The sequence below is a fragment of the Balaenoptera acutorostrata genome, chromosome 8 (assembly GCF_949987535.1).
Source record: "Balaenoptera acutorostrata chromosome 8, mBalAcu1.1, whole genome shotgun sequence".
NCBI lineage: Eukaryota > Metazoa > Chordata > Mammalia > Artiodactyla > Balaenopteridae > Balaenoptera > Balaenoptera acutorostrata.
In genome coordinates this window covers 32,720,300-32,735,265 of record NC_080071.1, presented here as the reverse complement: position 1 = coordinate 32,735,265, position 14,966 = coordinate 32,720,300, and the positions used below count along the sequence as shown (strand labels likewise).

General features: G+C 31.6%; 1 protein-coding gene across 5 annotated transcripts in view; it reads right to left on the bottom strand.

Moving 5' to 3' along the window:
- DYNC1I2 (dynein cytoplasmic 1 intermediate chain 2) overlaps positions 1-14,966 on the bottom strand; it is a 58,481-nt gene that overhangs the window by 27,648 nt on the left and 15,867 nt on the right. For 4 of the 5 annotated variants that reach the window (XM_057551452.1, XM_057551451.1, XM_057551453.1 and 1 more), the window contains one exon: positions 8,610-8,725. In XM_057551452.1, the coding sequence (XP_057407435.1) occupies positions 8,610-8,725 (116 nt within the window). Of the gene's footprint in view, positions 1-8,609; positions 8,726-10,845; positions 10,906-14,966 lie in introns of all 5 variants that reach the window. The other variant, XM_057551454.1, reaches the window with a different exon arrangement.

Genomic DNA, 14,966 nt, shown 5'->3' with positions numbered 1-14,966 from the left:
GGGAAAGAACACGTAAAAGAATTCTTAGTGATCGCCACTCTCTTGCACACTGACACTTCCTTACAAAGCATGCCAATTACAGCTTTTGTGCTACTTAAAAAAATGAAAGCTTTTTTTTGGGCAAAATAATCACATAGAAAAACAGAAAGACAGTACTCCTTTTTAGATGAATTCTCATATACAACGGATTATTAATCTGAAAACAGTGTAACTGGTAACAATACTATACTGTACTGCTTCAACATTACAGTGAAATTCTACCATAAAGTCACCTGCCAGTGTAATGTAATAAAATAATTTAACTGTACTTAAGTTGACTTTTAGAATAACAGGACATTTACTTCAATTAAAAATTAAGTCTGGGGACTTCCCTGATGGTGCAGTGGTTAAGAATCCGCCTGCCAAGGCAGGGGACACGGGTTCGAGCCCTGGTCCAGGAAGATCCCACATGCCGTGGAGCAACTAAGCCCGTGCACCACAACTACTGAGCCCATGCGCCTAGAGCCCATACTCCGCAGCAAGAGAAGCCACTGCAATGAGAAGCCCATGCAACGCAACGAAGAGTAGTCCCTGCTCACCGCAACTAGAGCAAGCCCGTGCGCAGCAACGAAGACCCAACGCAGCCAAAAATAAGTAAATAAATAAATTTATAAATTATCTATAAAAAAATTAAGTCTGAAAATATGTATTTTTCCATTTTCTGCTAATACTGTCAGTTATCTTAATCAATTTTGTCAACTAGTAGGGTTCACTGTATGTAAATCCTAAAATCAAAGATAGGGAATCTGAGTCACCCTGGACAAGTCATTCTTAAGCACTGTGAATTATAAATTACAGCCTCCTATCCACATCATATTTCCCTCCCTCAACTTTGTTGCATTATACGGTTTCTAAGTACCATTTCCAATGACAGGTGTCAAATTCCTGTCATAATGCATATGGTCAGTACTTCAGTGCTAAGTGACCTCATAATCTATATATTTAACAGAAAAGATCGTGCTTATAGACACTCTTTTCCTTTTAAAGTTTAAAATGTAGATGAAGTATGGTAAACAGTGATCTGTATCTGCCTACTTTATGGCATTTGCCATGCTAACTTGCCCATATAGATTACTTTAGTTGTATTTGAATGATGAGTATAATCTATTTAAATACTTGTTTTCAGGATTTTATTTTAGAATGAATGTACATAGCTCTCTTTCTAGATGAATTAAAAACTGATTTAAAAACTATGATAGACACTTAAACCCAAGCTTCATAAAAATGACTAAGCTAAATAAAAATTCCAGGAACATTACAAAAATGATCTGTTCTTTAAAAGTACAAAACAGTATTTTTATTATAAAGCTGGTTATCTATATATACCAAATATTTGGCAAAAAATGCCTAACATCACTAACATCAGATTAGAGACTGTTCCTCTGAAACAAATACACTTCTCTTATGAAAAACTAATACAATTAGCTACTAAAAAACTATTAACATGACCAAAAATATAGTATTACAATTCTAAAGATTTTCTAGGCTAGTCCCTATTACATGATTATCTATAATATATTTAAAACTAAAAAAGACTGCAACAGAGCAGGAAGACTGAAAAATGGGACTGCCATGTCACATCAATTTATTGATGAATATTCATCGCAATATGCTAAGTGGTTAACTCCATGCTTTCTCTGACAGGGAATCTAAGGTTATAAACTGAGCAGTAAAGAATGCATAAAAGTAGCAGTTACTTTTAAAATGACAAATCTCTTGTCAATGAATGCTAAGACTAGGTTTAACGAACCACTGAATTTTTACTGAGTTAACATCAAAATTGTGATGTATTTTGGTGAGATGGAAAGAAAAGCAGGTTTGTAAATTAAGCTGCACCTAGAAATAACACCAAAGAATGAAATTCCAGTTGTTGGAATAATCTGTTACAGTGGAGTAGGTTAATCAAAGTTAAATCATCTGTGAAATGGGTGGCTTTTGTTAAGCTGAAGGAAGGAGTCTTCAGAGCAAGTTTTCTCATCTGTATGTCACGCTACGTTTAAGAGACATCTAAGAATAAGCCACAAAGCACGCTATGAATTATTTTTAAAATATTACAACATATTTAACAGGTAATATGAAAGATCCTAGAAAATCCTCACTAAACACTGATACTCTTTATTCTATCACTTATCACAATGCTCAGTATGAGGTCAAAAATAAATCTCATCATCAGGGCATTAATGTTGTTTAGGAAATACATTTGTTGTCTATAAATTTATTAACTAGTTTCATTATACTGGTGTACTGTATTTTAATATAGTTTAATATCTTATGAAGAATTTCTAATTTACAAAGTAGTCTGATTACTCATGCTACAAAGGAAGTTGCCACTGAGTTCCAAAAATCAGGAAATGTGTTGCATATAAAAACATAATTTACAAAAATTCAACTTATAAATAACTTCACAAACAAAATGAGAATATTAGAGGGAAATGCTTCAATCATAAGTTGAAAAATACATGTTAGATATGAATGATTTTCCTTTAATATTTTCAAAATACGCCTCTCTTTTCTGGATCAACATCCTTTTGAATCACTTCATTTCGATCCATTTGTCCATAATTTCATCTTCTTATACCTTACTCTTTAAAATCAATATTAAGAAAATCTTATATTAGGACAAAACTTCATGAATGTATCAATGGAATTCATTCCTTTTATTTTTTTAAACACCCAGAATCAGATGCAAGGTCACTTGGATTTCCTTAATAACTTAGATCTTCAACAAGGGAAAATTTTAATTGGGAAATATTTTGAATATAGATCTAATGCTAATTTGGAAGATAAATAAAAAGGGAGTAATACTTTAATTATACCATTTACTTTAACACAGAATTTGCCTCTCTACATTGTCTCTTTTTATGTAAAATTCAGATTTTATTTAGGCAGTATTGGCATCATTAACACAGATCCTGTTATCTGCGATCTCATAAATATTACATTTTTCTGAGGCCACAATTTCAGATATGCTGATTAAAGTCTTTCAATCAAGGTTATGAATAAATGCTTCAATTTTCAATTATTTTTATATTCTCACAGATTCTCTGAGGGTTAAAACTAATTTATTACATGTGTTATTTATCCCAGGATTTTTTTAAAAAATCCATTTTAGACAAGGGCACTACTAAACCAGAAGGCCCACAAATTTAGTCTACTTGGGAAGTGTGGATTCCAGATGTTAAGATCATGCAATAAAAAATTAAGAGCTATTTTACATATAACATTTTTCTACACATTATAAATGCTGATCAACACATACCTGAGGAAAAATATCTGACTACTAAATCAATACCAAAAATAATTACAAAACTCCACAAAGATAAGAAAGTGGAATGATATGAGAAACAAAGCACTTCACTGGAAATCAAAAACCAGGTTCTGGCTGTAGTCTGATATTCTCTTATATTGTGACCATAGGGTCATCAATGAACTTCCTGGGGTCTCAGTTTCCTCAGGTGTAAACAAGCTGATTAAACTTTGGAATTTCTTCCTCTTCAAAAATCTGTGTCTAAAAATTACAACAACAAAAAAATCCATACTGACGAGGTGAATAAGAAAAAAATAACGCCATTTTCAAAAGAGTTAAAAACTTTTAAAAGAGAAGAAAGTAACTTTTCCAGGAGTGTATCTGTGGGCACCACACTCCTGCCATGAGAAGTTTTTTTACCTGCCGAGAACAAAATTGACTGAGGTCACATGTTCCTAGTCAATTTCATTCACAGTAGGTGCTTTAAGACAGCAAAGCACCTCAGTTCAGAAATGGTACTACCAACTTACAGAGTAAACTTGAAAGCAAGATGGCTAGAATGGGGAAAAAGGAAAAAAAGCAGAATAAAAATTGCTTTTTAATAGAATAGATTCAGCCATTTTTAAAAAATGAAAAAAAAGAGTTAAGCCTAAAACCAATTTTTATCTTCAAGTTGGTAACTCACGTTTCTTCTGCACTAATTACATTGCCTACCCAAGTTCAATTTACTGTCTGTTACACTCAAACTGTGATTTCAGCAATATTGTCTCATGGTGAGTTTTGGAATTTGTTACATAATTCTTAAATGCGAGCCAACCAGGCTAAGTTTGAGAGGCACTGTATTAAACCAATGGATAAGCAGACGTACAGTTATGCACAAAGTGTTTTCATTATAAAACCTTAAGTTCAGGTTTTTTTTCTTTCCCTCTTTCTAGATCCTCTACAAATTAGGAAAAGAAACAATGTAAGAGCCCTGGACATGAAAATAATTGTAATGATACAGAGAGGAAATGATTTCATTTTTATCCAAAGGCTAAGGATGGCTCCATGGTACTGGGGTACATTTCGCATTCTCCCTCACTTATATACCTGAGGTTATATACCTCAACCTGAAACTAAAAAAAACAAAGAAATAATCGAGTATATAGCATATACACAATAAACTTGCAGAATGCGTGAATTCTTGTTAGGTTGCAAATGAATAAACGTGGACGTTTATAAAACTAACATCTAAGTCTAGTCCACACAGGAAAATTTTAAAGATAGTGGTACTAATACAGACGTACCCATTAGAAACTGGGCTCAGTTCACCCATCTTGCCACTTTCACCTTCTATCAGTGAAGATAAGAAAAATTCTATTTAACACCATAAAAGATCAAAGCTGTTTATTCATTACTCTTAGCCAATCACTATAAAATATTATCCTGATGCAAATTTATCAATAAGTTAATTAAACCATGCTATCTTTTAATGAAGTAATTTTCAAACTACAGGTCTGAGCCAATAAATTTAGTGTATTATGGTCAACACTGAAAAAAATGAAATATAGCAAAAGCAGAGAAGGTGTTATTTCATAAAACTTTTGTATCAGTTACAAGTTTCCCCCACTATTTGAAAGTACAGCAATCCTATGAAACCTTTCTTTCTTAAGCTAAAGTGGTGTAAAGTGAAGAAGTAATTACTTTAGACACATCTTGTTAACAGATGCACAAAATAAATACAGCACAGATGCTCAGAGACACAGTTCAAAGCTATGGCAGCTTTCTGCCGAGATGCTGAGTGTAGTTCCCAGGGAAGGAGCTCTCTGCTCTGGTGGACACCACCTCCCAATGTGGTGTAAAGTGAACTTTTGAAATTCAAGGGACAGCTGTACACATCTGTATCTATGTTTGTACTGGATTGTAATATAAATTGAATTTCTTATCATAGGTGACTATCATAAAAGCATGAAAGTGCTGCTTCAGTGACAGCATGAGAGAGAAAGCACACCTTGGAATCAGTCAGACTTGGTTTAGAATCTTAGCTACTAGCCATGTGACCCTTGATAAGCTATCTCTTTCAGCTTCAGCTTCTTCATATGTAAACAGAACCGATATTTAACTCTCAAGGTTTTGGTAAGAGGATCAGAGATAACGTAAAGTGCCTTACACTATACCTGATACGTAGTTGGCACTCTTTGCTGTTAAAATTTTCAGTCATCAACTTGAACGTGAGGTTTGAAGAACCGTTACAACAAGTAGCTAAGATAATATATTTGAAACACGCTAAAAGGTCCAATTTTGTTCATAGCATTCAGAGGGATACATAAAACATAAAATAACAGCACATGTCTGTATCTACATACTATGTCATCATGGAATTCAAGAAGGCTATAAAGGAGAATGTATGTTTCATATATGGATCTAAGAGCAAATAATGATTAGAACATGATATGTTCATATTAAAGCCAAGAACTGAGACTAAGTGCCTTTTCACCCAATTTCATCAATAATTATGTTGTAGCATTAACACTTGAAAATAACCTATTTTCCCAGCAGTTACTTCCAGAGTAAAGGCATGAAAAAAAAAAAAAAATCCCAAGTAAGTAAATCATTCTCCTGAGTAGGTAAAAGCAATTAATTCCTTCACCAAATATTTACTGAGTTTGTACTCACTACATGCCATACACTATTCAGACCAGGCGTTACAGCAATGAAGAAGAAACAATCCCTATACTCATGCAAAATTTGGCAAAGAAGCTGAAGTATGATAATGCTAAAAGCCTTGCCCTAAATAATTTCAAAGTGAAAAAAATACAGTTTATCTTGAACTTCCAGGTCATCAGCTTACTTTACAAATCACAATCTTTTAAATTTTCCAATTACTTGCAAAATAAAAATGGGAAAAAAATTTTTTTGAAAACTGCCAGGCATATACTATGTAGCTATACATTCAAATTAGTTCAAAGACATTGTTACACATTCACACTTGAAAATTTATATGCATGACAAAAATAAGCAATTAAAAATGCAAATTTCAAGTAGGATATAAAACCATATGTGTGTATATACTTATGTTTGTGTGTGTGTATGTATACATATATAATTTTTGAAAAAAATATATCATGGAAAACAGACTAGAAACAAATGGCTATTACACAGTGGTATAATAGACACTTCCTACCCTTTCTGTCTTCTCTAAATTCTCTATGATACACTACTACAATTATTAAAAAAAAAGAAAAAAAATTTTTTAAATGGAAGTCTTCACTTAAACTAATTATAGGTATATTATAATAGGCATTACCCAAAATAGCTTCAGAATGCTTTACATTTCAAACAATCCAAAAAGCATCTCAAAGTAAAGCTAAATCTCCAAATTATTATTAGAAGGAAAAAAAGCCTAATTTATTTTTTAAATGAGTCACTGTACCCTAATTTTGGCTATTTTACTCACTTTCTGAGTTAACATATCTAACAATGTAGCTCCCAAAAGACAGACACTATAACACTTGAATATACTAGTTAATAAAATAATATTTTCTGGAAATTATAGAATCCTACAGTATTAGTTTTTTCCATACTGGTAGTTCAACACTTTATCTTTCCTGTTTTCTTTTTCAAAAGTGGCTTATGTCTCAAACAAGTTTACCATCAGGGTTTTTTTTTTTCCTGGTAAGATGAGGAGTTTGCACCTGTGAAAGCTATCTTACCAAACGACAGAGCAGCAGGAATGAAAAAAATGTATCCATAGAGATGAACATTCACATGGTCAAGTAAAAAAAAAAAAAACTCTTGGATAAAAATGTTATACTGATTTCCTCAAAATTTTCAAGTCTAACTGTATGTACGATAATGTCAACTCCTTTCGGGAATAAGATGAAATTGAAAGGAAAAGTTTAAAATATTTATTTCATGTCCATCCTTAGTAGGCAGGGAAAGGAGAGTTGTTAAAAATGCATATGATCATTTACCATTAAGTTAAAAAAGGTTATAAATAGTTATAATCCTAATTTTCTTTTGAGGTATATATAAACATGAAAATTTGAAGATTTTCATTGCTAATAGCTAGGGATTTCAAGGATTTTTCCCCCTTTTGCTTACTTGTATTTTCCGGGCTTTCTGCAATGAATATTACTTTAGTTTCTCCTTAATGGAGAAACGTGGTAATTTAACTGAAATTTTAAAGATAAATTAATTTAAACATTTGATAAAGTGCTTAGGTTTGATATTCTATAATTAAACAGGAATAAATCTTCCTGGCTAAGGAGAAAACAATGTTCTTTGTGCACAGACTGCTAAAAGGATTATTTATTATAGGCCCATAATTCCAAAATATCAACTCTAAAATTCATAACTCATTTGGTGGTAAACCCTGACATGACTGGAGGTAAAGCTATCTTTAATCATTATCTCACTCAGTTTGAATATTCATATCTTTTGCTGTTGAAATATTAATGCCCAAGATGCTGCTGGAGTGTTTTCATATGGTACATATACTTTATGAAATGTGAAAAATTCTCTGAAATGTGAAAAATTCTGAATTCCTATATATATACCTCCAAAGGTTTCAGATAAGAAACTGTGTATCTGTATTAAGGATATTAAGTAAACCTCTTTTATGTCTAACACATTTATTAGCTTCCCTTGGAAAAGCAAGAACCATCATATTAACTTTATGCTTAAATCATTAGCTATCTGATGAGAATTTAAAAATTAGTCCCCACTGTAAAAATGGTAACTCCTTCTCGTTTAAGAATCAAAGGACTCCACATTCAATATAATGTATACTCCCTCTGTTTCACAGAGATTAAAAACTGCTATATAATCAACACAGTAGAGCCCTTAGATCATAAAAGAGGAAGTTTATGAATTAGGTCTAGATTTGTTCATTAATACGGATTAACAATGACAGTATATCAGAATACAGTATACTCCACAGAAAATATTGAATAATTTACATGATTTCATTTACTATGGGATATATTGATACTCTCATTTTGGGAAGAATTATGTTCATGACACAGAAATAGAACATGCTTAAGTTTTTCTGCTTCTAAAGCAGCACATGGCAACGACAATATGAAAACGGAAATATTTACATTTAGGTCAACAAAATTAAAAACATACATACAGCTTATATTTCTATTAACTTTTAAAAGAAAAAGTTTTAAAACTCTAAAGAACAAATACATAAATACAGAAATCCAAAGCATTACTTTTATAATATTCCCCTAAGAAAATATGCCAAAAAACAAAAAAGGAAGAAAAAAAAAAAAAGGGAAAGAATCCACTTGTTTAATATGGTGGCTTAATGACAATCATATTAAGGACAGATACTCACCTTCTTTGGGTTGAGCCATAACTGGAGTCTGAGTTTCCTTCGTATATGTGACGATTTCACGAGGCGGAAAGTCAACTTGCGTAATTTTAGCCATTCCAAGTTTAATAGGTCCTCGTCTAAATAAAGTGAACACAAATGTTTTTAAATATTACAAATGATACATTTTAACTACATCAAATAATGTTACTTTAGAAAAGTAAGAATTAAACACTGTATATCCAACAGCGTAATTTAAATCCCTGTTTTATTCAAGAAATTTTAAATGAACAATTGGCTTTATTTTAACAAAAGAATTAGAAGGTAGCAAAAACAAAAGATATTTCCGAATCATTCAAGGTGTTTATTTTTCACTTTAAAAAGGCAAATAATTTAGTTTCTTAGAACAAATGTGTGGGTAATAACAGTGTAAGAGGAGAGGAATTTCAGAGTAGACTGCTGAATACGGTTGGTTATGAGAACTGTTTTTAGCAGGGATACGATTCTGGACATTTTTTCAAGAGTCAAATATGTGGATCTCACTCAGACCACATTTAGTTCACTTCACCATCAGAAAACTTCAGCTTTAAGAGTGAGAAAGAGGTTTCTGTTGAAAACCGTTTTTTCTACTTATACTCTGCAGAAATGGAGAATCATACAGTCAATTTAGATTTTAAAATAAAATATTTAAACTTTAAATCTCTAATCTCTGCATGGTCAACATGGTCCTTGATTCACATATGGACAAACTATTGTGCAAACATTTTAGACCTAAACTAAAGCCACGTATCTTTTGAATATCATGAAATTACTAAAGTCACTTCTGTTTTAAATAGGGGGGAATACATTCTTTTCTGACAAACAGAAGAAGAGACTTGTGGCTATTACAGTAGATGTCTAAATTCTAAACCAAATATTGCATGCTTCCAAACTCCCAAAGTTCTCAATGATGAATCTGTCTTAAAAGAACACCTAGTAAAAACAATGGTGGAACTTCCAGAATATAAAGGAGGATGGATATCTGAAATATATATATACACACACACATATATATATCATTGGTAATATAACAACTTTTTTCTTATATAAACATCCTTTTCAAAATCCTGTACAAAAAAGTTTAATAAAATTAGTACATTTAAAGAATTAATTTTCTCTAAGGTCCCAAATGTGGGCCATAAGAAATTTTTAATGTGTTTTCTACCTTGGGAATATCTAGCCTTAAAGAAAAAAAAAAGCATAATCAAAGAATTAAATGGGAAAATTTAAGTACATTTGAAGTAATCTAGTATTCTAAGAACAAAATATGAAATAAGAAACTTTATATTCTGATATTTAAGATGTAAACCATATGAAAATTAAGTCACTCACATATCTGATAAAAAACAGTGAAGCCAACATTAGGAACAAGTTACTAACTTGAGTACATATAGGGTTTAATAGATAAAAATCACAATACTAGAACAAACAAACAAAATATTCTAAGATTTAGGGAGGTAATACCTCAGTTATCCAAAGCCACTTTTACTGAGAACAAGCAAGCAACTGGGGGTGGGGAAGCCTCAGGGCAGCCAAGAGAGAGGCCTACCAGCTAATGTACAAGAAGCTCATATACTTTTCTTATATGGCCTAATTCAAGGCTTATTAACTCTTAACTTTAGACATAATTCCTAAAGGTGTTGTTCATATGTTTTAAAAGCTGCAAAATATCAAGGGAAAAGAGCTATCTGAGTCAGGCACAACGGCAGCAGCAAACACTTACAGTTTGCATTGGAGACTAGAATAAATAAATGAATGAATAAATGAATTAATGAGTAAATCAATAGCAATCTGGAGCCAGGTGTAGAAACCAACAGCTCTGTTCCTCTCAAAACCTTAGAAATCATCAGGGAATTTTAATATAGGAAAATAAATTAATATTCATGTTGAGTAACCTAGAAAAGGTTCAAGTACATGTAGCGTATTTATTAGAAAAAGTTTGGGAAGTTTGTAATACATTGTAGAAAAACTTACATCAAAAATATAGAAATAATAAAAGTAATTTGGACATTTAAATGGGTAGACTTAGGGTACCTCTAAAATCAGATACATAAAATATGTCTTTCACAAATGATAAGAGGATAAATGAGGTGTCACAATAAAATATCACTCTTCAAAGTATTACCTGAATATTAGAAATTTAAGCAAAATAAAATTAGGACAATTTCACAAAGAATCAAATTAATTATAAAAGAGGGAAGGTAATAAATCTATTCAATACCCCAAATCGGAATCTGAGTGAAGCTGAAGAACTGATGGATCTGTATCCCAATGCAGCGTCCTAAATGGTTGTAGGACAACCATGAAGCATTAGCAAAAAAGGCCATAAGTTAGTCAAGCAAATACATTCTATGAATAGCTAAAGTACGGTTCACAATTAAAACCCACATGTTCTGGTTAGTACAAAAAAACACCAGGTATCACTCAATGCTCTAGTGCATGCAATAAGCATAATATGGTTAAAGATGCAAACATACAACCTAGAATAGTTAAAAGACAGTATTTTCAGATTTTGGGAAACTAATATTGCATAATAATGGCTAAGAACAGCCAAAACATCCAACATCCCAAATAACACATTATTTTTGGATGATAACAAGCTAAGCTATAAAAAAAACAGTTGAAATTTTAAGTTTCTTAATGAAAAAAACATTAGTAAAAACATCTTAGTTAACATATTATAATCTTGCCCAAAGCATTAAATGTGTGCAGGAAATTGTCATATTGGTAAAGGAAATGAGTCAACACATAAGCCTTTCGGTAAGAAAACCAAAGACTATTCCACTGGGATACAAAATAGCTAAAGTTTCCAAAATGTGACCCTTATGTAATTTATGGGTTAAGCACTGCCTTGGGCTTACATGTCATCTGCTTTAGAAAGCAGCTAAAGATTTCTGTCTCTAGGAAAAAGTAGATTATTTCCCCCAGGAAAAATATTTTATGTTCAAAGGATTACCTAAACTAACTAAACTTATGGAGAATATCAATCCTAAATAAATATTCGGTTGTGTTTTAGCCTTGCCTATTGGGTAAACAACTTACATGGGATCTTTTCCAAAAGATTTAAGGAAAATTTAGTCATTACTAGAATAAAAGCTACTTTATGACACTGGTACTCTTGTAAGGTTAGCGATGTATAAGATAATTATGTACAGTACTGTAAGATGCTCATAGTCCCTATTAAAAAGTTAAGCACAATACATTCGGTGCTACCATCTTAGTCAAATATATTTGTTTGTCACATATATAACAAATTATAATATACAACTAAAACCGCTATAATATTTAAATACAAGAAATGATTTCTATACTTGCCTCTACAATTTATCAGTAAAAGCAATCAGATGAACTGAACTAGAGAAATCCTTCATTTTAAAAATATAAAGAAAGATCTTGGGATTTAAATGGTATTGTGTGTACGCAAAGAAGGAAGAGGCCACAGTGAAGATTTACTTTATACTAAGCATTGAACAGAAACAAACTTAGGCTTTGTTAAACCAGAAGGAGTTTTATGAGATGCTCTCCAAGGAATGTTCTGTACGTAGCCTTTACATTCTTTAAGAGCTCTAGCTGTTACCAATGACATAGAGCTCCTTGTTGAGGATGTCATTTTAGTCTGAAATCAAGTAAAACTCTACCTCAAAATAGAACCAGTACTGAAAACACATGGCACAACATATGGGATTATATTTATTAAAGGCATCTGCAGACATATAAAGTAAAATTTCAATATAATCCTGAGACATATAATCAAAAGCCTAAGAGATAAACTGATCAAGAATGGAAAAAAGGAACAAGAGGCATGGATTACTCAATTGAGTAACTGTCACCTAAATTTTAGAGATAACAGAAGTGACTAAGAAAGTGAACTAACATCTTAATGAAATGCAACTTCCCAATATGCAAAGTTAGAGAAATATCATTTTTCATGGCCTCTTATATATTTATTCATAAATTACCACCAGGCCCAATAGAAATTTTTGGCATTTAGTAATAGTGATTCAGATGTTTTGATATCATACTTGGTAATGTCTAACATGTTTTTTCCTCCTCCCTAAGTGTAGTAATCTTAGACTGTCTTGGCCAGCTAATGTAAGTGTATATAGGTTCATACATCTCACACATCTTCATGCATTTCCCTGTTTATTCTTTATCATCATGCCTGCTCAATGGAAGTTCATTCTGTTCATTCTCAGACTCCAGCATTCTTTTTAAAAGCCACATATTTTAAAATGCTATTGTTTCACTGCCAATAGCACCAATTAATCAACAATATTAATTATCTATTATGGAATCTATAGTTTTCTACTGCGTGTGTATACATATATATTAAGCAGTGAACATACTCAGCCCTCTTGAAAATTAACAACTAAAAATGAGTCTGTTCTCACTAAAAAGATATCAAGTCACCACATTTAAAAAGAGAATTTATTTCCTCTCCTGTTAAACTTAAAAGAAACTAATTTTCTACTCATTCTCTAATAAAAACAAATACCCCTAAAGATATTTAAATACCTGTTTTCTTGTTTTACATCTTATCATTACAAATCTACACTATAAACACAAGTTAGCACACTATTCTTAGGATTTTTCAATACAGTGAATAGCATCTTTAAATTAATGATGTAAATTAATGAACACTAGAATGCAAGTTTCCCGAAGGCAAGGACCAGGAACATTATTTTCTGTGGTAACCTACAGCATTTAACATTAAATTGGCAATTCAATTAATACGTATTCTAACACAATAAATATTTTTCTTAACAGTTATTTACTTCCTATACCAATTTACAATATTCCAATGGGTCTCTCTAATAATCTCTAGGTTTTCCAATGAAACTTGGGAGGACATATTTTAATTCATACAGATGTTACATAGTATTTTTTAAAGCAAACTTGCTGATGTTGCATTAAAATAATCTTTCTACTCCTATTCAAAATCAAGAACAATGAGTTCAGAATTAACACAGTAGAGTATCTGCATTAAAGTAATATATAATATCAAATAAAGAAATTTTTAAAATACCTTTTTTTTTTAACCTTGGGAAATGTTTTTATTATGGTAATGTATAAGGGGAAAATAAAACCCTTCTCTTGAAAATGCCACCTGTTTACTAGCAAAGGAATACTAACATATTTGCATAAGAATACAGAAGAACGAAAGTATGAAACAAATTTAGCCTTTGAAAATGAATTTAGACTAAAATAAATTTAGTTTGGAAAAAACTAAAACAGGTTTGGAAAGCACATCTCAAATTCAGACTGGTCAGCCTTTTGTGCCTTCTAATTATTAATGACAACCTGATTATTCAGAAACTGATTAAAGTATTGAGTTTATGGATTAGCTAGCCCCTTTGCTTCTTTTTTCTTGCCTTGTCTTTTAGATGCTCATTACTTGTAACTTCAATCAGAGGTGCTTGGGCACAATGAAGATAAAACTTCCTAGTTTATTTCTCATTAAAAGGTGTGTTGAAGTTTTCCTGAGGAGGACATTTAACTTCCTAGACTAAAATAAGGATTCTAAATAAAGATTCTAAACTAGCTATGTTTAATCTCATTTCAGCTGCCGTTAGAAGTCAAAATGTAAGATGCTGTTAAACAAAGACTTGGTATTATTGTGTGTGTGACAAAGAGAAGTAATAATACTTTTCTCAGTATGATCTTTGGAAAGAAGCTGAAATCTTACTGAACTTTTGAAAATCAAGTCCCAACATGTGGGCAGCATCCTAAAACAAACATGAAATATTGTTTTATAAGGAAGACCCAAGTTCAGGAAAACTTGGCAGTAAACTTTTTTTTTTAATTGAGGTATAATTGACATATAACATTATATTAGTTTCAGGTATATAACATAATGATTTAATATTTTTATATATGGTCAAATGATCACCACAATAAGTCTAGTTAACATCCGTCATACATAGTTACAAAATTTTTTTCTTGTGATTTTTTCTTTCTTTTTAAGACCTGCTCTCTCAGCAACTTTCAAATATACAATACAGTATTGTTAACTACAGTCTCCATGTTGTACATTATATCCCCATGACTTATTTATTTTATAACTGGAAGTTTGTACCTTTTGACCCCCTTCACCCATTTCACCCACCCCTCACCCCCTTCCCCCACCTCTGGCAACCATCAAAAATTTTAGAAATGAAAATAAAAATGAACCAATCTGTTCTCTGTTATCTATGAGCTTATTTTGTTTTATTTTTTAGATTTCACAAATAAGTGAGATCATACAGTATCTGTCTTTCCCTTTCTGATTTACTTCACTTAGCATAATGCCCTCAAGCCAGTAAACATTCTTTTTAAAAATTCTTTAAATTTGTTATTGAAGCC